The 24,011-nt window shown below is 41.9% G+C and overlaps 1 protein-coding gene across 2 annotated transcripts; it reads left to right on the plus strand.

The window, feature by feature from the left end:
* Window positions 1–172: 172 nt before the first annotated feature.
* Window positions 173–12,648, plus strand: C7H2orf76 (chromosome 7 C2orf76 homolog). 2 transcript variants are annotated; one of them, XM_059476260.1, is made up of 6 exons: window positions 173–192; window positions 2,809–2,961; window positions 5,663–5,713; window positions 9,205–9,242; window positions 9,369–9,450; window positions 12,463–12,648. In XM_059476260.1, the coding sequence occupies exons 2-6, from the start codon at window positions 2,829–2,831 to the stop codon at window positions 12,537–12,539; spliced, it is 381 nt and encodes a 126-aa protein (XP_059332243.1). In that variant the 5' UTR covers window positions 173–192; window positions 2,809–2,828; the 3' UTR covers window positions 12,540–12,648. The 2 variants fall into 2 exon arrangements, with proteins under 2 accessions (XP_059332243.1, XP_059332244.1); XM_059476261.1 differs by lacking the exon at window positions 173–192 and adding an exon at window positions 273–476.
* Window positions 12,649–24,011: the final 11,363 nt, after the last annotated feature.

The raw sequence follows: 24,011 nt of genomic DNA on the forward strand, positions 1-24,011 counted from the left end.
GGGCCGGGGACGGGCAAGGAGCCAATGCGGAGGCGGCACGGGTGCCTCCCGTTCAGCAGCGCGTGAGAGGACAACGGCGGCGCGAGGGGTGGGGCAGAGCCCTCTCAGCCAATCGCGTGTCTCAGGGCTGCCGCCGAAAGGACGCGATTGGCGGGGCGGGTGGGCGGGACGCGGAAGTGGCGGCGGAGAGCGGTAATGGGCCCGGTGGGGCGGGCGGTGCCGGTGCGGCCGGGCCGGGCCGCGCTGGGGCGGGCGGCGATGCCGGGGTTGCTGCGGGTCCGGGAGGTCCCTTTGTCCCAGAGGAATGGGCCACCAGCGCCTCCCACCTGCCTGCTTGTCCACGTGAGGCGCGGGGTGGTGCACGGTCCCAGCCCTCCGTGCGATCGGTTTGAGTAGAAATGTGAAAATTGGCGGTTTGTGATGGAGCTCCCCGTTCTGTGTTCCCACAGGGTTCCTCCATGCTGCTTTAGGAGCAAGTGAGTTGAGTGCTGTGCCCTTTACTGCACCCCGCAAATCACCAGCCCATGTGGAATAGCACTAAGAAAACCTCCATCTTTGCTGTTTAGTATAAATCGAGTTATTTCCAGGTGCAAAGTACACTTTTTTGATTATTTGTGTGGTGTGTGACACACACTCATTTAAAATGGAATTGGAACTCGGGGTTATTAGCCAAGGTGATGCAAAAGCAAGTTGCCTTGTGTGGTGGAAGGTCTTTGTCCCAGTTGTGCAGATAGTGATTGATGAAAATATTGGTAGTTGGCTTTGCCAGGCTACGGCTGGGACAAATACAGCCAAGGGTGGGATGCACCTGCAGGATGGTGGGGCACTTAAATAACCCCACAGCAAAAAAAGGGGGGAAAAACCAAAAAGACACACAAAAAAGATCATTTGGGGATGAATGGGTGAAAGGTTCCCTGTCGGGGCTGGAGGTGGACTCTGAGATCGTGCTCAGCATGGGAGGTGCAGAGGTCGTGCTGATGTTGGAGCACAACATGTCCCTGCTCATGGCTGCAGCAGCTCTGGCACTGCTGCACTTGGCCAGGAAGCTGAGGGATGCCCAGTGCCAAAAATAGAGAAGTTTGTCAAGGTAGAAAAGAGCTTATTTTCCTGTGGAGAGAAAAAAAACCCAACGGAACGATATATGGGCTTGTTTGAAGAGGGTTTTGGGTTGCCAAGGCTGCTCTGTTTTAGGCTCTGCTCTCTAGTATAAGCCCACAGAGCTGTTCTAGAGACTGACTATTATAAATTAAATCCCTTAATTATGCTGTAGTACACCAGGAAAATTATTTGCCTGTGTATGTGGGGTAGTTTTTCACTTTTCCCTGGGGAGGTGAAAATGAGCATTGTGTCACAGCTTAGGCATTTTTCAGAGTATTACACTCTTTCCAACACAAGTATGTTAAAAATGTCTTTGGGTTTGTTTGTGTTAGGGCATTCTTCTAGAGCCCAGCAGGTGAAGTCTTCAGTCACTTAAAACCCACACAACACTCTTGCATTTATCTATTGAAACAGGATGACCCCCGTGGCAGGGAGGAATGATGAGGAGGACTCCATCTTATCAGAAAGCTAATTAATTACTTTATTATACTATATTATTCTATACTATATTGCACTGTGTTACGTTACATCTAAACTGAATGTGGCAAGCTTTCAACTGCACACAACTGCTGAGAATTTTGTGACTGTCAGCTGGCAGTCCTGACACAAACACACACACACACTTGGGCTTGATAGGCCAAGGAAACAAAACACCATCACTTTGGGCAAACAATCTCCATATTGCATTCTACTTTTGCACAAACACAAGTACAGCAAACGATAAGAATTGCTTTTCCTTTCTCTGAGGTTCAGAGAATGTGAAACCCAGAAATATTCTTGGAAAGAATTGTGCCTTGCTTTTCTCTGTGAGGAGAAATGTGGCTGCATTTATCCACAGCACTTTTGCATGTTTAATGGGGGGTCTGGTGTGGCATTGCACAGCACAGGTACTGGAGTGTGTGGTGTGCAGGATCTGTTTGTTCCCTGTGGGAATCACAGCAGTGAAATCCTGAAGGGCCCAGTGCTGTTGGATTTCTCTCATGTTTTACTCTGTACACGAGGCCTGCCTGCACCTCCTTTTCCAGCTGTGCTCATAGACAGAGGAAAGGCAGTAATCTTGGAATCTCTGCTGGTCACAGTGACCCCAAGATATGTTAGAAAGTCTCTTTTCCCAGCCTGGCAGTCAAAGAAGAAGTCAGAGCTCTTCATTTCTCAGTCTCAAGGTTGTTTATTGTATCTTATTTATAAAATTCTTTCTCCTGTCCTGCTGAGGTCTGCTCAGCAAGACAGTCAAAGGCACTCTGCCTGCCCCCGGGGCTGTGTTATCTTTTTATACTAAAAACTACGTGTACAATATTTACAATAACTTCCCAATGCCTATTGCCTATGTTAGACAGTGAGCTTCTACTCTAAACCAATCTAAAAGTGCCAACATCACAGCAGAAGATGGAGGCCAAGCAGAAGAAGGAGAAAGGCTGGACATGCCCAGATTCCTCCATCTTTCCCCCTGAACCCCCATTCTAAAACCCCCAAAAATCTATTTTTCATCCTGTGATAAATTCACTATCATTCTGCTTAAACTTTTGTGGCTTGTAATTCTTCATATAAGGTTGGTAATTGTTTTTTTCAAGGGCTAAATCAAAGGCACAGGGATCTTGGGCTCTGTGCTAAGGTCTCTGAGCCCCCTGGGCAGGGGCTCGAGCCCTCCAGGGCAGCCAGAGGAATTTCCTGGGTTCCCACATGGTAATTCCTCCCTTTGGTGTTTCCCAGGTCGCTCAGAGCTGGTTCTGATGTCAGCAGAAGGCTGCACCATCACGGTTCGCCTGGTGCGCTCCTTCCAGCACCGCAATTTCCGGCCCCTGGTGTTCCACGGCGTCCCCTTGGAGCAGACGGTGCGGGAGTTCATGGCCTTCGTGCGCCAGGGTGAGCCCTGCCTGCTCCTCTGCCTGCTCCAGCCCCAAGTGCTGCTGTCCCTCCACCTCCTTGTGGAGCAAATGCGTGGGGATGGCTCTGGTGGAGGTGCCAAATTCGTGTTTGCATCCCCCCGTGTGCTTTCCTTCCTTAGATGAAAGGTCTGGAGTTAAGGAGAGCTTCCATGGTGGGTGTGCTGTGCTTGAGTTTGGCTGGACTGCTCCCCCATGCCAAATCCCCACTGTAGGAGCCTCAGAGGGTGGGACAGACAGAGATGAGAGATCTCTGCAGCCAGGTCAGGAAATTTGGGGTTTATTGCAAAGGGCCTGGGAGCAGGGCCCTGCTGGGAGCTGCCAGCCACAGCTGGAGCAGGCCTGAGAGAAGTGTGACCGTGTTCACAGGGGCCTGAGGATGAGGGAAGAGATGAGGATCTGACTCCATGTTTCAGAAGGCTTGATTTATTATTTTATGATATATATTACGTTAAAACTATACTAAAAGAACAGAAGAAAGGATTTCATCAGAAGGCTAGCTAAGAATAGAAAAAGAAAGAATGATAACAAAGGCTTGTGGCTCAGACTCTCTGTCTGAGCCAGCTGACTGTGATTGGCTGTTAATTAGAAACAACCAACATGGGACCAATCACAGATGCACCTGTTGCATTCCACAGCAGCAATGTTATAATCAATGTTTACATTTTGTTCCTGAGGCCTCTCAGCTTCTCAGGAGGAAAAATCCTAAGGAAAGGATTTTTCATAAAAGATGTCTGTGATAGAGAAGAGAGGGGTAGAGAGGATGAGAGGGTAAAAGGGTAAGAGAGTGAGGTTCCTGTTACAATACAATAAATCTTCTTCTGTGTTGAATATTCTGATTCTCACTAACCAATCTAGTACAATATACGAATCCTATAGCATTTGCATACAGCCTATAAGAATCACTACATTACCATAATGCGTTACATTTTAAACCCTAAAAACTAATCTTTGGACCCCATCTGCCAAGCTGTAGGGTCTGCTCTGACCCTTGGACCTGTCTGCAAGCAGAGGGAATTGTTTGATCAAAAGGGGATTACCTTCAGCTGGCCACACCATTGTTTTCCAGTTGTTCAGTAACTGAGGGATCTCAAAGCTTTCTTTCATTTCAGTCTTGCTTATAGTTTCTATGTTCTCAAAACCTTTTGCCAGGCAATCATATTTATAAGGCTTTCCTGTTTCATCTTCCCCAACACCCACATTTTGTCTAAGAGAAACAAGGGCATTACTGCATTTGGCTCAGTGCCTCAGGCTCCTTGAGGGGTGTTGTCAGGCAAATATTCATCATTAATAGGAATAAATTATTAGAATTTAGAAAGTTTTTGATCCTAACTACGCAAATATGTGGCATGTGGGAATGCAAGCCTGTTTGCTATTTGTGAGAAAAAAGAATCTTGAAAATTTGTTTTTGACACTGTGTGGTCTCACAGTGTTTGTTTCTGTCTCCATCCTGAGCTTTGTGGTGCAGATTTACTCATCTGTGGGCTTTCTCTTGTATAAGCCTGGTTGAAAGTGACAGTGAATCTAAAAGTTAAGTACTGTAGACCAGCCCACACAGTGACTTGATCATTAGGGTGTTACCCTTAATCCTGCAGGTATATTTCCACACACCTCAATGGAAACATTCAAAGGGTACAAAATAACATAATTTGTTTGTTTTATTTTGTTTTGTTTTGTTTTTTTTTTTTTTTTTCTTCATGAAGTCAGCTTAAACAAGTCTTGAACTGTTATATTAGGTAACATTTGAGCAACTCCTAGGACATTGCCCTAAGACTCATGCGTGTGTTTGGCAATTTCCATACTTTTAGACAGTGATAGGCATGACAAAGTCTTGGGATGCTGTTGGAACACTGCAAGCACTTTCAGAACATATGGCACAGCTGCTGTTATGGACAAGAAAATAAAAACCAATGGTAGGAAACTTGCTTTTGATGTGTGCAATATTGCAACTCACTGTTATTTGAGACAAAGCCAATGTTTGTTTTAAACAAGACGTAGAACCCTGTTCCACAGGGGTGCAAAAGCTCTGTTCCTTCATTTACAGTAATCTGGTTTGAAGAGGCACTTTAAGGTAAATGGTTAAACTACTGAAGAAATCAAGGCTTCATCCACCTTGCTGCTGGGCACCCCACTGGTGGCTGGGCCTTCTGAGTCCTGGTTAAGTCACAGGGAGCACTGGCACCAGGGCAGGTGTCAATGTCCCTGCAGTTACCTGTGGGCTGTGTCCTGCAAGCAGCTAAAGAGTTAATTTTCTACAGCTTGGCTTCCTTTTTGTGCCCTGTTTACCTGAGGATTCAGTTCTGGCTGACAGTTGGCAGCTGTTTGTATAAGGCAAAGAGAGATGCTGGGCAAACCATTGAAAGGATGTTGCTGGCAGATTTCTGAAGGATCAGACTCCTGTGGTCACACCCTAATTGCACTGACTCACTGTCCTCGTGGGGTGTTTTGTTCAGAGAGACTTCATGCTCAAATGGACTTGTTCACATATGGAGTCACTATAGAATCTGGGCCAAAGGCTGTGTTTTAGCATTTGATGCTCAAACAACTCTCCTATGTTGCAGATTTATTTTGATTTAAAGGCTGCCCAGGGGATGCATACATTGCACAATAATGGAAAATGAAGGATTGAAAATAATTAAGAAAGAGAACTTTGTTTTAACTTTGTGCTTTTATTTTAATAGATGTGTCTTCAAGATCAGGACTTCCTCCTCCTTTTAAAAATTACAAGTATGGTAGGTGGTTTTTATTTTTCTTGTTGTAATTGCCATCAAATGACCACATGATATTTTACACCAGCATTTCTACAACATAAAAGATAATTGCTGTACAATACTAATGTTGGTGCCAGTGCCTGCCTACATTTGCAACTCTGTCAGCTCTTGTAGCTGGAGTTATGCCACTGGGATCTTGTCTGCAGAACTTGACCATTATTATGAAAATCTGTTTTAATCTTTGAATTAGGCTGCATGGTTTACATTATTTGCTATTGGGAACTGATGGGTTTTGATTTTAATTTTTTATTACTTTTTTAAAGTGCTTTTTAACTCTGTCTTTACCCTAATGAGCAGCTTGTGGTCTCAAAACACTTTGAAATTGTAGTTCTCTGTCTGCTTATGTACTTCAATATCTGTTTACTGATGGTGAAGCAGAAGCTGAAGGCAAAAAGTAGAAAATGCTTGAGTCTTATATACTTAAATAGCTTACACAATATGAGAGAAACAAGGGAACTTTGCTTCAAAGAGTTATGAAAGCTCTTAAATATAAGCTGGTGGTATGAAATAGCATGATGTGAAATTCAAGCTGACTTTATCAAAGCTATATTTATATTTCCTTTTTGTGCAGATTGTTGTTAACATGTACAATTTATCTGCTTGGGATAGAGAAAACTTTTTAGACAGACTACGTTACTTCCTTTCTTGGAGTTTGTAAATTTGGGTGTCAGTCACATATCTTCTCCTAAACTTGGCAATTCTCAAAGTTCCATGGAGTTTTCCTGCAAGTGATCCTCTGTGTCCCATGTTCTTGGAGTTGGCTAACTCCTTCCTCTATGGTCATTCAAAGAACTGAGTGAAAAATCTACTTAATACATGTGAAGGCTAATAAACTTTATTTGCCTATTAAAACAAACAAACAAAGATTTCATTTTGTGCTCTTGCTGATGGTGAAATACAGAGTGCAAATGGAAACTAGAAAAAGAGTTAGGGATTAAGACTGATGATACATCAGTGGCAGGTATTTGAATGTTCTTATTATTTTTAATGTGTTACTTAAGGTCATAACATCTGGAAGTGTGAGTTTGAATTTGGAGGTGCCCTTCACCCCATTTGTGGCTTTGGCTGTTGGAGGGGTTCCTGTCTAGAGCTGCTGCTCTCAGTTGTATCCCTGGTGCTGCCTATCCCAGCTGCTTCTTTCATCACTTGGAGATCAGTTTAGCTTTTCCCAAGACATATCTGGTGGCTGAGGGCCTGGTTGTGCCCTGTAGGACTCAGCATAACTTTAAAACCTGTTGCACCAGTTAGTGGGAGCCTGCTCTTACTGTGATGGTGCTAACTGCAGGAAAATCAAAGCCAGGTTCCTCACCTTCCCCTCAGGCTGTGAATCATCCAGGTTCGTGTTTTTGGCATTTCTGCTATCTCTATAGTGCTCTGCTGTCTTTCCTGTGTTTTTGTGAGGGAAGGGCAGTGAGACTTCTGCAGCAAAAGCCAGACTGTTTCTCCTGTTTTGTTTGGCAGTGCCAGAAATCTCAGTTGGATCTGGTTGTCTCTCACTGTGCCTGTTTCAGCTTCCTTCCCTGCAGAATTCAGCACCACTTTGTTTTAACATCATACATAATGCCATCACATTTCTGCTCTTGGATCAGTGCTCCAATTCACATCTCAAAGCTTCTGACTTCCATTTTCTCTTCATTTCTTTGTATGGATTATTCTGGTTCTTGGTCTAGAACTTTTTCTGAGTCAGTCTTATCTTAGCACCTTGTCACCTTTTCACACCACAGTACCTTTTCACTGATGCTGGCAGTCCGGGTGCCAGCTTGTTCCGTAAGCAGCTTCTCAATTTTATTTCTTTCATCCATGAATGTGGAGCAGTATGGCAGGTAGTTCATAAAATCACTTAGAAAGTGGTATCTTATCAATTGCCATGATAGACCTATCATCAGAAAAGGCAAGATAAAAACTTGGCACTTTCCAAGTCCCTGCCACTGATTGAGTGGGGATGAAATAGCGAAGGCCAGTCAGAGGATTTAGCTTGTGGGAAGGGATTATAGTTTAATCTCTGTAACAGAGTTAAAGAAGCCATTTAATAGCTCAGATGAGCCCGTGGTAAAGTGCTGGGTGCCAGTGGTGGAGCTCTGAGCCAGTAGAACTGAGACAATGCTTCAGGATATGACTGGACAAGGACTACAGAAAAGGGAAAGTATCAAAGTGGACAGAGGAGCTTAAAACTAAAGAACAGGCTGGGTTTATTTGCTGCAGTAGAAAGGTTTCATGATTGCAGTATATTTTTTCTGTGATTGCTTGGCTTTTTTGTAATGTTTTTATGCAAGATGGATCCTGGTAATTGCAATTTAATGTCTGTCTTGCTTCTAATACCACAATTATTGCAGAATGCCAGGGCTGCCTTCCCAGTGACCTCTGCAGTGAGAATACAGAGTACTTCTTACCTTATGTAATGTTTTAGATAGTGTTCAGAGTGGGCCAGAATGGAATGGAAGGAAACTTCTGAGTGGGAATGTGATCTCTGTTATTCTGAACATCTGAATACTTGCTCCTGTGATTTGAAAGTTGGTTTAGCCAATAGTTCATTTTGCTGCATCCTTCTCTTACCAGACTATTGCAACAGGTAATGTTCAGTCAATGCACAAAACTAAATTACAGAAAATGAGCAGACAAGCAGAACTGGTTTTTCTTCTTTGCTGGGAAGGTATTGATGTGTTACTCCAGATTTGTTCAAACACAGTGTCTTCAATTTTTTTTTATTAGTGTTGCATGGCTTTAAGCTGTTCCCTCTGGATCTTTGCACTCATCCAGTTGCTTTGGTGACTGTGTTATTTTCCCCTGTGTTTCCCTTCTGTTAACAAAGCCCTGCCCTTGCTGCCAGGAGAAAGTGGTACCTTTTTTTTAATTTCTAAAAGCACTACACAAACGTAAAATAGAAATTATTGAAGAGGGTGTAGCACTACAGAGAAGAGGCTGTAGATGTTCATGCAAAATGAACTTGCTTAATGAAATTTCTGCTGTGGATGGTGGGTGTTGTATACATGAGAAGGAAAATTTCAAGGGATGATCTGAAGTGATCAGGTTACTGTGTCTTAATTACTTACTGCCTATCAACTTAGCTGTAGCAGTTGACAGTGCATAAATGCTGTTGGTCCTGCCCCAATTGCATGTGTAAAACCTATTAAGTTAAAACACCCTAAGTGGCATTTAAATTGATGTGTTTTGAGTGGCAATTGAGATGGTCATTAGTTGGTTATTGTAATTCAGCCAGCAGGCAGAAGCCCAGTGGATGTGGTACCTTAATGTTGCATTGACTGCTTCAAGGCTGTGGCCACAGAACTGTGAGATTAAGATGTTTTCTCCTCTTTCAGGTTGAACACACAAAATTGTAAATAACAAAAGATTTTGAAGCTTCCCCCTTTGTTTGTTTGTCTTTGCCTGAGTACAACTTCAGCGTTGTGTGCTTCTTAAGCCTTGTTTTAGGAAAACACTGTTTTTTCTTTCAGATACAATGAAGATTATTCACCAAGCACACAAATCTAAGGTAAGATTATTAGCTGTGTTCTTCCCCTTTTGCATGCTTTGATGCAGGCAGATCTCTGCACTGTCAAACAAGACTGCAGCAGAGGAAATTATTCTTATTTTTGTATTCTGGTTCTCTGATTTATAGACTGGTGAGCTTGTAGTGAGTTTGGAAGATGATGACAAACTGATTTTGAAGGAAGACAGCACACTGAAAGCAGCTGGAGTAGGTAGGAGTGCATTTGTATTGACTGAAGGTGCTGTTCCTTGTGGTAGCATTAAACTGATAGCTGGCTGATTATGTTTGGACAGGCTGCTGAAAAGTAAATGCTATTTCTGATGCTCTTTACACGACTTGATAATTATTCAGGGAAGCATTATTCAAATCACTGGTCTGAGGGCAGCAGGTATCTGCACTCCAAATGTTCAGAATGCAAATTGTGATTTTTAGAGGGTATGCTTATAATTCTGCTGAGAGTAATTTTAAATGATTGACAGATAGGTTATTAGTACCGTGCCTGCTTGGTCTTATCAGTAACATTTAAACTGATGTTTTGGTTAGAAATGTAAGTAGTGGAACCAGCATGGAATAATGAAATAAGATTAGATTTGTTTAATGTGCAGCATACAGTGTCTGATAGCCAGATTGCTCAGGAAAGCTGGAGCAGTATCACTTAGAGAATGTGCTGAACATAGCAAAGAGTTGAAACTTGACCTGATTTCTCACATTTTGACAAGAGACTACATATAGGGCATGTCTTTTGGTAATAATGTAAAGAGTTGTCTGTCATGATAAAACTGATGGTCCCTGGATGTCCTTTGGGCTTCTCATAAAAGTGGCTGAGTGACTTTGTGGCAGCAGGGTGCTTGGGGGATGTGGTTGCATTCCACCTTGATATGGACATTTGCTCATTTGAATCTGGTCTGCCTGCCTGGGAAGCTCTAAGTGCCTGAGCTCTGAGTGCAGGGGCTTCACAGAGGAGGCTTCCTCCTGCTCCTGCTGCTCACTGATTGCTCCCCAGCTGCTCAAAGGGATTTCTTTCTCTAGGTTACTTGGCTCTCCTGTTTCCTGTGATTTATTTTCTGGTTTTAAGTGACTTGGGATGTCTCTTCAGTGTTTTTCTCTGGTTCCAATATACCTTTCCTAAAGGTCTTTGAGTGTTCCTGTAATATGAATCATAGTTTTTTACTCCACACCAGGTCTTTTTGTCTGCAGGAAGGGAAACAAAAAGAAAAAAGAGGATTACTGGCACCCAAGCCTTGCAGATTTGTAATTTAGTTAGGAAAAGATTAATTTAATCATGATCTTTATCTGTGTAAGGCATAATAGACAGTGCAGTTCAGGAGAGGGACTGATGACAGTGCCAAATGTTGAATTAGAAATAACAAAGCTGTCTTCTTTCAGAAAGGTATGGATGAGTATTTGTATATATTATCTGCCTTTGAAACTGGGTTTGTAGCTACAGCAGTGAAACAGTTGGATCTCAAAAAGGTGTCAAAACATCAGACTAAATGTTACACTGAAAGGAAATAGGAATGCAGCAGCCTGTTCTGTGTCTCTGTACAAAGGGAGGGGTGGTTCATTTAGGACAGAAAATTATTTAAAGCTTTTTTTTTGTTTCTTTTTTTCTAAATAACAGCAGTTATTAGTGATTAGTATATAGAGGATATTTGTGATAGAAGAGGAAAACCCATTCTTTGAAAAATGCAATGTGCCACTATGTCATTTTGAATTTGGATATGTTCCAGTGTATCTTGACATGAAAATTAGCTAAGTTAGGAGTGAGGTTTTTGTAGTAAAATCTTGAAGATTTTTCTCCTTCAACAAGAGGTAGAAAACTTTTCTGAGTAAGGAAGTGATATCATGTATCATGTACCACTGGTCCTCATTTTGTACAAAGCAATAAATTTTGTACATTTTCTTTAAACCAGTAAGAAGATTTGAAATCTCCTATTGAGATATGATTTATTTTCAACATCTAATCTGGACAAGACTTACTAGAATAAAACAATCAGAATCACCCTTAGAAATTCTGGGAAATTCTGATACACGCAGAACAGTTTTCCTAAGCTGCAGCTGATTGCCCTTGGCACTTTACAGGGTTGGGCTAGAGAGTAATAAATTATGAGGACATTAGATAAGTATCCTCTTACAGAGGAAAGCCTCTGTAGTAGTGATTATTATTACAGTTATTATCCAGTCAGCAAAGTTAATGCTTGCAGTTTTTTTTAAAGCAGGGTGTATGTTAATAAAGTGTTCAGTATTCATTACAAATAGTCTTGTCTGTTTTCTAGTTGAGATTCTAAAATCCCTTCTACTCTTTTTTGTTTCTTTTTTTTTTCTTTTTACAAGACAGGCAGACTTCATTAACTTGAGGTTTAATTTAAAATACGAATGTGGAATTTATTGGCTCAGCACCTTAAAGAATTTCATGTTTAATAATTGTGAAGGCATTCCATCAGATTTGTCTCTGTTCTGAATTAGTAATGTTGCTGACTTACTGTTTTAGAAGAGGAAGTCCTTGACCTACTGGGTTGAAAGAATTGTGACTGTTCTGAACCTTTGTGGGTCCTTTAGCTCTGCCATATCCCCTGTGAATAATTAGAGGTATTTGAAGGTATTGCTGGAGAAGCCAATTTGTGTCTTTCACTTTGCATATTGTCGAAGCCTCATGAATTAATCATCAGCAGGGCAAAAAATTAACTTCTTCAGACACATATTTTGATGGGTCATGAGGGAGAATGTAAAGTGATCTGTAAAATATTCTACTGATCCTCTAAGTATTAAATTATTATACCTACAGGCTAATTTAATGGGAAAAAGAAGTTTCTTTCTCCCTTTCCTAACAGAAAAATGCACAAAAAAGAATGTATCACGCTTCATTACTTTCTTAGCATGTGAAGGTGTTAGAAATGTCATCACTAAATTTGCTGAATGTTTTTACAAACAATTCTGAAGACTGTGTTAAACAAATCTTGTGGGGTCTTGTGTACATATTTACTTCTATGCATTCACGTTCTTGGTGGTTTTGTTTGTTTGGGGTGTTTTTTAATGAGATTTAACAAACTCTTTAATACTAGCAACATTTTTCAAAAATATTATGAGGAAAAAAAAAAGTGGGTGGTGATTTATAATTTTCTTTGACCATAAAGTTGCTAATTGTCTTCTAAAATTCTAAATAGCTGGCTGTTGGTGGTTCATTTACTGGTGTGTTAAATATTTAATTTTTTATTTCTTCTAGAAAATGAGACGGAATTAGCATTCTTCTGTGAGGAAGATTACAGAAACTACAGAGCTAATCCTGTTTCGGCCTGGTGAAGATCCCAAGAGATTGTTTTGTTTTCCCATACCTGTTGTAAATTTTCCTTATTCTGCTTAATGAGATTTTTCTTAAAGATCAATAAATCCTAGAGGATTACTTTGCAAACAGTGCAATTCCCTTCCTATAGAAATTAATTTCTGTCAGTATGCTAAGGCTGAGAGAGGAAAAACTGGGGGACATAAATGACTTTTTTCTTCCTCCCTTTTCTGTTTGCTGTGCTTGGCTCTTGAGCCTCAGGCAGTGCCATCCCTGAATGTGACACAGGTTCTTGGTGTGATCCCACAGCACACAGTAACTGCATATGGAGATTATAGAATGCACAGGATGATCCCATCACAGTACTAACTTCTAATGAAAATGAAGTGAAAACCTCCTTCAGATGAAATGAAATGTTTTATGACCAAATCGCTGGGTATTTTAAAGAACTCGAGAAGAGAATCTCTCTGTTTCCAGTCACAGCTTTACTTCTCTCATTTTATGTTTGGTCTCTTTTGTTTAAATAGTGCAGACTGGCCAGTGTTTCATGCTTTTCAGTGGTGAATGCTCTCCATTATCCTCTCTACCAGCCCTCTTTAGCATGCTGAAAGGGACAAATGTCTGCTGGGAGGCTTTTGTGTGCACAGACCAGCTCGCCTGTTTCTAGCTTCACTTCATGGAGCCACCTCCACACGGGGGTAGCAGCTCCAGTTCTGCCAGGACATCACTGTGCCTAAGTAGGGATTGGGCATTTTTCCAAGTGGAGTGAAAGCTCATGGGTTCAGTTTTAAGAATAAAACCTGAATGATTGCATTTTTTTCAAGGAGAGGCCCAGCCTGTGAGCCACATGTCTTCAAGACTGGAATTGATTCCTTTGTGCTTTCCATGAGCCAAATACTCTGTTGCTATGTGTTTGTTCTTGGTGATGCTGGCCTTTCCTACTACATGGACCAAATTAAGAATAATAGAAAACAATCATGCATCCCATAAGGTAGACATCACTTATGAAATGCTTTTTAGGGGGTACCTACATGGGACACTGTGCCTTTAAGCCTCCCCTCACTGAAAGAGGAGTGATGCTGGCTCTGTGCCTTAGCAGGATTTTTGGGCTCTGCTGAATTGAATGAGACCTCACATGCAATTGCTTTAGACCCACACATCTATGCTGAGCTCTGGGTGAGGGCTGACAATGCTATAGCCATGAGAACTTCCTGGAGGAGTAACCCTGCCATTTCCTAGAGCTTTGATTATTGTTTTTATTGACATGTGTGGTTTCCAAAGTATCTAAGTAGAATTTCCCTTTGTTTTAGATGTAGGACCAAAGAACCCTCTGTGTATTGTTCCCACCTCATTTTCTTCATCCTTACTGACAACTCCCTGGTTTAGGCTGTAAGAAAATTGGGAAATTTAGTGACTACAAGAAAATGGCCTGGGACTATATCAGGTGCAGTGCAAAGACCAAAACAGGCCAAAACTAAGCTCACAGATGTTGCAAAAGCAGGGGGAAAAGTCAAGGAGGAAGACACAACTTGGAGGGGAAGATATGAGGGACATGGCATGGGTACTTAAAAAAACAACTTACAAACACTCTGGAATGGAGATACCATGAAAGGAATTGCTATTGGAGGAGAGAAAAAAGAAAATCGGGAAATTTGGTGACTACAAGAAAATGGACCGGGATTATATCAGGTGCAATGCAAAGATCAAAACAGGCCAAAACTAAGCTCACAGACATGGCATGGATACTTAAAAAAAGAAAAAAAGAAAAAATCTTTCCCAAAGTGAAAGCCATCAAAAGGCATGGCATGCCATCAAGGGCAGGGACATGCACCAAAGATTCCTTTATTGGTCCCCATTGAAATTGCAAGATTCCCTTTCCCTTCCTGAAAGAAAATGAAATTTCATTTCCTTTCGGGAAGGGAAAGGGAATCTTGCGAACCCAAAAAGAAAGGCTTACAAACACTCTGGAAAGGATATAGGGTCAAATGAATTGCAATTGAAAAAAAAGCCCAAAAAACCCAGAAAATTGGGAGATTTAGTGTCCTCAAAAAATGGTCTTTGAGGAAATGAGCTGCATTGCAAAGCACCAAAAGAGGCCAAAACTATAATCTCACAGATATTGCAAAAGCAGGGGGAAAAGTCAAGGAGGAAGACACAACTTGGAGGGGAAGATATGAGGGACAAGGCATGGATACTTAAAAAAAAAAAAGAAAAAAAATCTTGCCCAAAGTCAAAGCCATCCAAAGGCCAGCCATATGCCATCAAGTGCAGGGACATGCAGCAAAGCTTACCAAAATTGATCCCTGCTGAAGGCCAAAACAGAAAAGACTTACAAGCACTCTGGAATGGAGATACCATCAAAGAAATTGCTCTTGGAGGAGAAAAAAAAGAAAATTTTGCATTATGTATGCCCTGATCAATTTATGCCTTCTCTTATGTTCTCTTTCTGTCCAGGCAGCCTCTCTGTTTGTGGTTCCTGCTCCCCAAACATGGGCCCACGTTCAGCGCTCTTACAGTCTGTCATGTTTGCAGATTTATGTGATTGATACAAGTTTGTACAATTCAGGCTGATGCATTGCACCCCAGACTATCTCATCTTTCAGCCAAATTTACAATAAGGAAGGAAACTTTGTTAGAACAGATAGTGTACCAGACACATCAGTGTGTCAGGCTGGCCTGCCAAGGCCTCTAAATGGTGTCGGTCAGCACATGCAGGCTCTCACACTGAGCATGACTGAGTTTGGTCTCCAGCCCTTCCAGACAGATTTGGATTAGTTTTGTGATCCCTTTTCTTTAAAGCATTTGTGTTTGAAAGAGTCACCACATTTTAACAATTGTCCTTTCTGGGCTTGCACAGTTCCAAACCTGCAGTGTCACATCAAGTGTGGTACAGTGGAAGAGCAATTCCACAGCATCAGGGAGGAAAACTGTAAATGTTCTACTGCAAATAGTCAAGAATGGATGTGACTGGCACTCCAGATTAATTTCTCTGTCCAAGGGAAGAGTTAAACTACTGCTTTGTGAGCTCAGTTCACTCTGGCAATGGCACTTCATTGGCGTCTTTCTCCAGCAGCACAGTGGAGCCTTTTGTAATGCTCTCAATGGCCATATTTGTAAATTGGTTTCTTCCTGAAGTGTTTCTCTCCTGCGTTTATTTATTTATTTATTTATTTTAGAATTTTTTTTTTTGTGACTTTCAGTAATACTTCTTTCTAGTAAATCCCACAAAACCACAGATAATAATTGAAAACTTGTTAGGAAAGATGCTGTTCCAACTTTTTTCTTTGGTGGGCTATGGTACAGCCTTGTGTCAAAGTATGTTTGGTTCCAGGATTGAGTACTGAATGAAATCTCTGAACACTGGCTAATAAATCAGTAAAGACTGAGATGTCTTTGCCCATGTTGTTTTGAAATCCTCTTTCTGTTGAAGGAAATCACAGAGCCAGTACTGTGGTTTGTTATCCTGGCAGAAATCATGAACTGCATTGGTTTTCAGATGCTTTAAATCAGAGCTGCAGTGGGGTAAGTCATACTGCTTTGCCAGTGGTCTTAGGCATTGTGGGGTTAATGAGGATTCCTGTTACAGTGGGATGTTCCTGGAACCATTCACCACTTTTTTGTTAAACAAAAGAGCAATATCCAGAGAGGAGTCTGAAGTTTGATAAAATTTATCCTGGGTATTTACACTGCAGTAGGGAAAGGCAGTCAAACTGGAACCCTGGGGTGCTGTGTCAGGCTTGGCTGTTTCTAGGAGAAAAGAATCACTTCAGAGAGACTGGAGTTTTGATTAGGAGGTGTGAAAGCTGAAGAAGAACAGAGGAAATTTTGAAAGAAGTTACCATGAATAGGAAGAAGACATAACAGTGTAAGTAAATAAACAGCAAAATTTGCATGTGCAACACTCTTGGTGCAGAGATACCAGAGCAGTGCTGCTTTCTGTAGAACTAAAGGTATAAAAATGGTGCTTTTTCATAATTTTGGAACTGACTTCATGAACAGCTCCAATAGGCATCTTGTTTTTTCTGGCTTTGTCACATTAAACTTTCTACATCCAACAGTTTTAATGATTTTTTCTGCCCAGAGGTAGTCCTGTTGCCTTTTGAAGAAGCAAGGGTTAAGAAAAATCTGCTGACATGGACAGTTGAGTTGACCAATGGCATAAAGGAAAACTCAAAGATCTGATAAGCACCACTTTTACAGTTAGCTGCTTTATCTGATGTAAACATTGTGACTTAAAGGTGATCCAGAAATACATTGTAAGCTGTGGTGTTTCTCTTTCACTCCCTGGCAGTTTTAACATCCCTGACAGACCACTTGCTAAAAAATGAGCCTGCAAGTAGCAGTCCAAGAGTTCCCACATCCATGATGGGACATCCATGGCCTGTCCTTGGAAAATAACAGCCACAGAAATCCAGAGTGTCCAAAGATCAGGAAGATAAAACCAGAGCATAGGATGCTCATTCTCGGTCTCCTGTGACTGATGGGATCCCAGATACAGAGTGGGCAGATGACTGGAAGCATCACAAAAGCCTGAGGCAAATGCACATTTTTGTTTATTGAACAGCTTGGACTGAGCTCAGGCTTCCTGGCTGGCAACTGATCCCCCTTCCATTGCTTCCTTTCCATAGAAGTGCTTGGCACAGATTTGCAAGTGATTAATGAGCCAAGGAACGCCCAGTAGACAACTTTCGTTGCTTTTCATTTTTTCAGGATATTGACTTTGCTCCCCATTTCCTATTGAGTCAGAGACACAGACACAGCTTCAAAGGTTTCCCCAGCCACTTCCCTTTGCTTCTTGCTGCCACTTCTGGTTTGCAGTGCCTTAATTGTGAGGTTGGCACCTCATCTGATATGCAATAGCAGCGTTTCCTGTGGCAGCCAAGGTACACTTTTTAAAATTTGTTCATGAAAAAATATGCTTTGACATGGAGACTTTTTCTACACTGTAGCTAATAGTGCACAACAAAGGCTCTTTTCTTGCTTTGCAGCAAGGCTTGCACTGCAGGACAGCACTGTCCCCTCACTGTCAGTGGAAACAAAAATGTGTTTATCATAACGGTTTGAATCTTGTAAGGAAATGAAGGAGTTACATCAGGAAGGAAAAAAAAAAAGAAAAAAAAAGGGCAGTGAAAAGCCAAGACCTATTGCCACGAACTCCGCCTGCAGAGAAAGCCACCAGATGTCAGCACAGCCTGTTCTTTGCTTCTCTAAAACCTCTGCAAGCCAAGAGAAGTGTCATGTTTATGAAAAGTGCTTATCTGTGAACTGGTTTAGCCTGTGAAGTCTGTGCTAGGGTTCTGGGGATGAAAGCTGAGTCTTTCCTTGCAGAAAGTATTTCTTTTCATATTAAAATCAAAAAGCGGCAAATTGAACTGGTTTCAGTGCTTAAATTCCTCTTGTTAGAGAGCATCCTTTGCAGAGCCGGTTCCCAGCGTATCTAAATCTTTGCATGCTGTGAAGAGGCATTTGCAGAACATTCATTTGAAGAATTGTCTGGAAAAGATCAGTGTTAATTTGCCGAGGTTTTGTAAAGTAGATTTTAAGTATGCCTATTTCTTTTAAACACAAGGAAAACCATCTGGAACAGGCACACATGCAAAGCAGAGCAAAACATCTTCGGCAACACAGCTTAAACACACAACAAATGTATCCTCCATGCTTCTGGCCCTAAGCTCCCACTATTTCCTCCTTGTGGTGCAAGGGCTGGGGAGAAGCTGGTACTGCACTCTCCAGGCTGTGCCTCCTGAGCTGCCATGAGCTGAGGTGGGATGTGAGTTTTGGAGCCCAAATCCCAGCTCTGTGCACAGCTTTATGTGTCAGTGATTAGAGCATGCATAGATGCTGCCTGGTTAAAAGGTTAAATTTGAATTTTTGCAGAGGGACAAGGTGTGACAGAGCTTTCTGCTCAGATTCCCATCACTCTTCCTGCAGCACCTTGCAGGTGCCAGGGAGGTGTCAAAGAGAGGGGAGTTAAAGTGGCAGCTAGAGCCTGGGTGATGTAAAAATTCCTTCCTCCTGTTTTGGGCTGCTTGTTTAGTTCCCTTCTTCTAGCCTCACACACTGGTGTCATGTTAGGGGGTTTGCCACAGCTGCTTCTCAATTCCAAACTACCACTAGGACCCTCAAACACTGCTCACATTCTGGAGGTGATGCAAGAGAAATTGCAGCTGTGCAGTCTGGGGCTGTGTGCAGGGGAAGCCTGTGGTGTGCAGCCTGTCTGGGAGGTGTTATTCTTGCTTCTGTCCCTTCTGCACAGCACTGAGTTCTGCTTTGCTGGGGACCAGGACCTGGTCTGGAAGCTTGGCACACAAGGCAGAGGAGAGCTGGGTGTTTAGGTGTTTTATGTCCCTGTAGATGTGGCATTTTTGATCAGATATGGATTGTGACTTCTGTTTGTTATCATTCTCTCAATAGATTAATTCCTTTGTAGTGGGACAGGAGCAGCTAGCCAGTAGAGAGGGACTTCCAGCTGGTAGTGAATACATTAAAGGGCTCAGTGTGGCAGATTAATGTAAGAATTTACCTTTGTCTGTCCATTCCTGCTCTCTGGCAGGTGACTTACAGTGTTGTGCACCAGCAATGTCAGTGAGAACTGTAAGAACTGCTGCTGTCTGCCCTCATTCCACACCTGAGAAGGTTTAATTCTGCTTTCTAACCTAAAGCCAATGGAACATATTCTTTAAGAACAGTTTGGGAAGCCCCTTTTTAAAGGGGCTTGATTTTTAAAATGGAAGGCATGGTGTTGTTCTGATTTCAACACTACTTTGAAGTCACATTTTTGTCCTTTTGCTTGTGTTTGGGTGTTGGTCTCTTCTTTCAAATTACCAGTGACAGGACAAGAGGAAATGTCCTCAGGTTGTGCCAGAGGAGGTTTAGATTGGATATTTGGAGAGATTTATTCACCAAAAGGGTTGTGAAGCGTTGGAACAGGCTGTCCTGGGAAATGGAGTCACCAGCTCTGGAGGGATTTACAGGACTTGTAGGTGTGGCACTTGGGGACATGAGGGATGGGCTTGGCACTGCTGGGATAACAGTTGGAGTCAAAGATGTTACAGGTGTTTTTCTGTGCTTCTGTGGTTATGCCCATCCAGTTAGAGGGCATCAGCTGGCTTTAGAGTCAAAGAGAAATCTGGCCATGATAGCTTTATATCCCAGCAGCCACCATCATGGCCATTTCTTCACAACTACTCCCCTGCCCCAGGCCTCCCAAATCAAATACAACTGGTTTTGCAGAACAGAGACTTGAATCTTGCACAGCAACTTTGTTTTCTAGAGTTCTGAACAAGACAGCTACTTGAAAGCAGGCATCTGGCTGCAGACAGCTCTTTAAGGCAGCAGCTGAAGGTAGCTAATTGCAGATCAGATATGGAAACAGGTAACAAGAGTAACTACCCAGCTGAACAGCAGCTGTAGTGCATCCTCTGGTGCTGAGATTTCTAAATCTAAAGCAGATTATTTTTCTAGGAGGATGCACTCGTGCCACTTTAAGTCTTTGAAAGGTTTCAGTAATACTATGGCTTGTGGTATGTGATCCTCCTGAGTGGCTCCAGACAATGCTTATTTTTAGTCTTTGATTATGAAGGTCCTGTACATGCTCTGCTAACAAGAGCTGTCCCTGATCATAGATGGTATCTGTGTATTCTGTGCTCAGCTTTAAAATGTATATGGTTCTCACAAACCCAAAAAACCCCCAACTTGTGCAGAAATTCTGCATAACTGATGCTGCTTATTGAGGCACAATAAATAGATTAAAAAAACCTGTCCTAGTGTAACAAATCTCATTCCTCAAACCCAAGGCACAGTCTGCAAATCCTGCTAGCTCAGTGTGGGAAATTTAGAGCTCAAGAATAACACCAGGTTTTGTTGCTGATTGTAGCTGTGCTGGTCATGTTGGAGAGACTGAAATACAGGAAATATATTGCACAGAGGTGCTGAAGCACGTGCATCCCCCTGAAGATTCAACTATAGTTTGATACATCACTTTGTGAGTAAATCCCTTAAGAGCAAGAAACCAATTGCACTGTTTAAAACTTTGTATTATAAATCTGAAGGAGTGAGAGAACTGTACCTGCAGAGGTTAATCTTCAGCTCAGGAATTTAAATGAACTCATTAAAATCAACTTACAAATTAGCTCATTAAAATGCAACGCTGCAGATCCAGAAGTTGGTTGATCTGGCATGCCACTTGTATGAAAAAGTGACTTAAGAAGCAGAGAACAAATTTATAGTACCAAAACTCCATCTTTCTTTGGAACTCCTTCTTCCTTGGACTCTGTATCAACAGCACTTTCTATTTAGTGAATTAAGCTTGTTTGATCCTATGCTACAAGTGCTGTATAATATCAGTAACCCCCTGTAATGAAATATATGTCTGCACACACTTGTGCCCTCTCACACTCACAGGAACTCTGTAATTGAGCCCTGGCACCATGGGTCACAGCAACGATCATTTTATTACCTTGATAATGAGATTCTACAAGCTGCTGGCTGTAGTGGGTTTTATTTCTTAGTGGTTAAATTCTAGATAATCACACTACTCTACTACTGCCATTAAAGTAATGGTTTTGTTTGGGGAGAGGCAGGAAAAAAGACTCACACGAGCTCTGATATAATTATGCAGATCTGTTCAGAATATCTTTATATAACTACAGAGGCCAGAGATTAAAATTGGCCTCACTCTTACAGCTCTTCATTTGGTTCTTACATATCCCAGAGGCACATAGTAGGCAGTACAGAAAATAAAAATACAAAGATTTTTACATTCAAGCTAAATATTCTGCAATAAGATACATATATTTATGTGTGTGTGTGTACATATATACAGAGAGAAAAACTTCAAGTACAAAACCAGTTAAATGGTGAATTTTAAGCTAATCTCACTGAATGTCCTATGCACATCAAAAATGCTTAGGGAAAAGATAACTGAAAAATCCCTTACTTTCATTTCCAGCATTCCAGAATCAGAAGAAACGACTCAAACTGTTGTGTGCCATGTTTTCAGGACCAGATGCATACAGAGGGCATGATGTGAAATGCTATTCAGTGTCTTTAAGGATTGGTTTTGGTTTTCAAAAGGGATGGTGGCTGGCCAGTCTGTTGGCACAGGCATTACCTGGGGACCCTTGACCAGCTTTGTTCTTTAGATGCTGTAGAGCTGCAGTAGCTGTGGGGATTTTGAGCTGGCTTGTCTGTCCCTTTGGGCTTGTGTCCATCTGAAAAGCACCATGCTGACTCACTGACTGCCCCTCTGCTCTTGGGAACTGTCCCTTTGCCATGGGAAAGGGTTTGTAGGCATGGAAGTCTTGTAAACAAAGCGAGGGTGCAAACCTTCTGCTGGGCAGAAAGGTGAGTCTTTAACCTTGCAGTGACTCAAAATAAACCATTCTTTTCTCTTTGAAAACAATGCCTGCCAGCCTGTGTAATGCTCTTTTTCTGCCTCCTGATCTTTTTTGGCCACCAGAAAGTAGTCTTGCCTGACCTAAAGATGTGAAAAGAAACCTAGATGGGGGGAAAAAGGCATTGAAATACACCATAAACTGTGTAAACTGGTGCTTTTATGTTGTCTTTGCCTGATGATGAAATGGAAAAGATGACTAAAAACCAGGCTTGCTCAATCCAGTCTTCCCTCAAGGATGAGTTAAATTAGAGTGGGTTGACTTATATTCAGGTGAAACTGTCTCAATTCCATGTGGAAACTTATCACCTAACCAGAAATAAATATTGTTGGGTCATCAGTCTGCTTGAAGAGTGATTTAGTCAGGTGCCAATCTGGGCTAAGTTCTGGATGGGGGAACCTAACAAACTCAGCTTGCTGAGGGGGCAGTGGTAAAGAATGGTACTTTCACCATATTGTCCAAACCCCATGAAGACAACAACAAAAAAGTCACCTTATTATGAAATCTGAGCTTTCCCCTCAGAAGCAGCACTTGGAGATTTTACTGTAAGTGTTAGGCAAGAACAAACAGTCAATATCATCACTGGCCACATGAGCAATATCTGGGGAATATTACTCACTGCAGTTGCTTGAGGCTAAACAGGGAATTCTTATGAGTCTCTGTCTGTGTAGAACTCTTCCAGGTAATGGGAGCAATGTTGACTTGCAGAAGGGTTTATGTGCCCCAAAGCTGGGGGAACAAGTACTTCCCTGTCCCACAAGCTCTACCTCATTTTGGTGCTGACAGCTCTTGTTTCTCAAAGCAACACTGAACACTGAGTGTCTTTTCCTTAACTGTAGGAAAATGAGGCCATTCCAGGCATGTCCTTGTACCTGACCTTACTGAGGTAGTCTTCTTGTGTCATCCCAATTGCTTGCTTCTAAATGAGCTTTAGTGAATGGCTGTCCATTCACTGCTTGGTGATTTGCATGTCCAAAACCTAAAAAATTATTCTGATAAAGAGTAAGAACTTCATAGAAAGCAACAGGTGAAACATGAAATTAGGACAGAAATCTTTGCCCTGTGCCCTGTCCACAGTGGGTGTGAAGTCAGAAGAGCATTTCACACCTGCTTTGTATGAAAGGGACTTTTTAAGGTGTAAGGCAATGAAGGACTGTGCCCAAATGTACAACATGTTTTCATCTTGTGGTCAAGACTTGATGATCCCTTTGCAGGACTGTTCAAAGATCTTATTATTGCTACTGAAACCAGTGGGTTTAGAACTGCTGTTTTGTTTGCTTAAATGGGAATGTTCAGGTGACAGCCATTTCTAAAAGCTTCACCCTATTATTTGATGTAAGGCCAGCTGGAAGGCCTTGGTTTTCTGCATGTAATTTTGTGAAGCAGCAGGCCTTTCCAATAATTATCCTCGCTCTATTTCAATCAAATACTGCTTGAAACTTTGGCTCAGTGTAACAGAGAACATGCAGCAGTAGCTGTCCTCTCAGAGGCAGCACTGCAGACCAGACGTCTGGAATTGGGGATGTCTTTCTCTCAAATGCTTTTATACTCCTGGAAAAGGTGCTTTATTTCCTCAGCTTATAAACATGCATCAGGCACTGCTTCCAGGAGCAGAAGTGCTGTCTGTATCTGAGAGAACAGGGATACTGGGCTTGCTGTCAGATTTGATGATTTTAGTAAAATCTGCCGTCACAGTAACATGAATATAGCTGTACTGACTTGTCCACAGAGTTCACCGAGGAGAACAAAACTAGAGGCAATTGATCTTTCTAAACCTCACTGCCCTGATTGATCCATACACTCAAGAGGCAGGGTATTTTTGCTGTCATAAACTCCAGAAAATCTGTGCAACCTTGTATTAAAAAATAAAGGCATTGAAATTTATGAGAGCAGCTAGGAAAGCAACTGAGAAATACTGGTTTGGGGAGCTGCCAGGTAGCACCTCCAGTGACTGATCTGACTAAGAGAGTCCATCAGTTTCCATGTATATTAGTGCTGCTAGCTTGGCTCTCACAGTCACTTTTAAGGCAATAATTGTCCTAGCAAATCAGCAATATAATTTAACTGCAACTGTCTAACCTAAGTTTGATGGCCGTC

The sequence above is a fragment of the Ammospiza nelsoni genome, chromosome 7 (genome assembly GCF_027579445.1).
Source record: "Ammospiza nelsoni isolate bAmmNel1 chromosome 7, bAmmNel1.pri, whole genome shotgun sequence".
Taxonomy (NCBI): Eukaryota; Metazoa; Chordata; class Aves; order Passeriformes; family Passerellidae; genus Ammospiza; species Ammospiza nelsoni.

Bases quoted from the DNA above. Each gene is read 5' to 3' on its own strand.
- C7H2orf76 (XM_059476260.1), top strand. From the start codon at position 2,829: ATGTCAGCAGAAGGCTGCACCATCACGGTTCGCCTGGTGCGCTCCTTC. The intron at 5,714-9,204 runs GTAGGTGGTTTT...TTTTTCTTTCAG, and splicing joins TTTTAAAAATTACAAGTATG to ATACAATGAAGATTATTCAC. The intron at 9,451-12,462 runs GTAGGAGTGCAT...TATTTCTTCTAG, and splicing joins ACTGAAAGCAGCTGGAGTAG to AAAATGAGACGGAATTAGCA.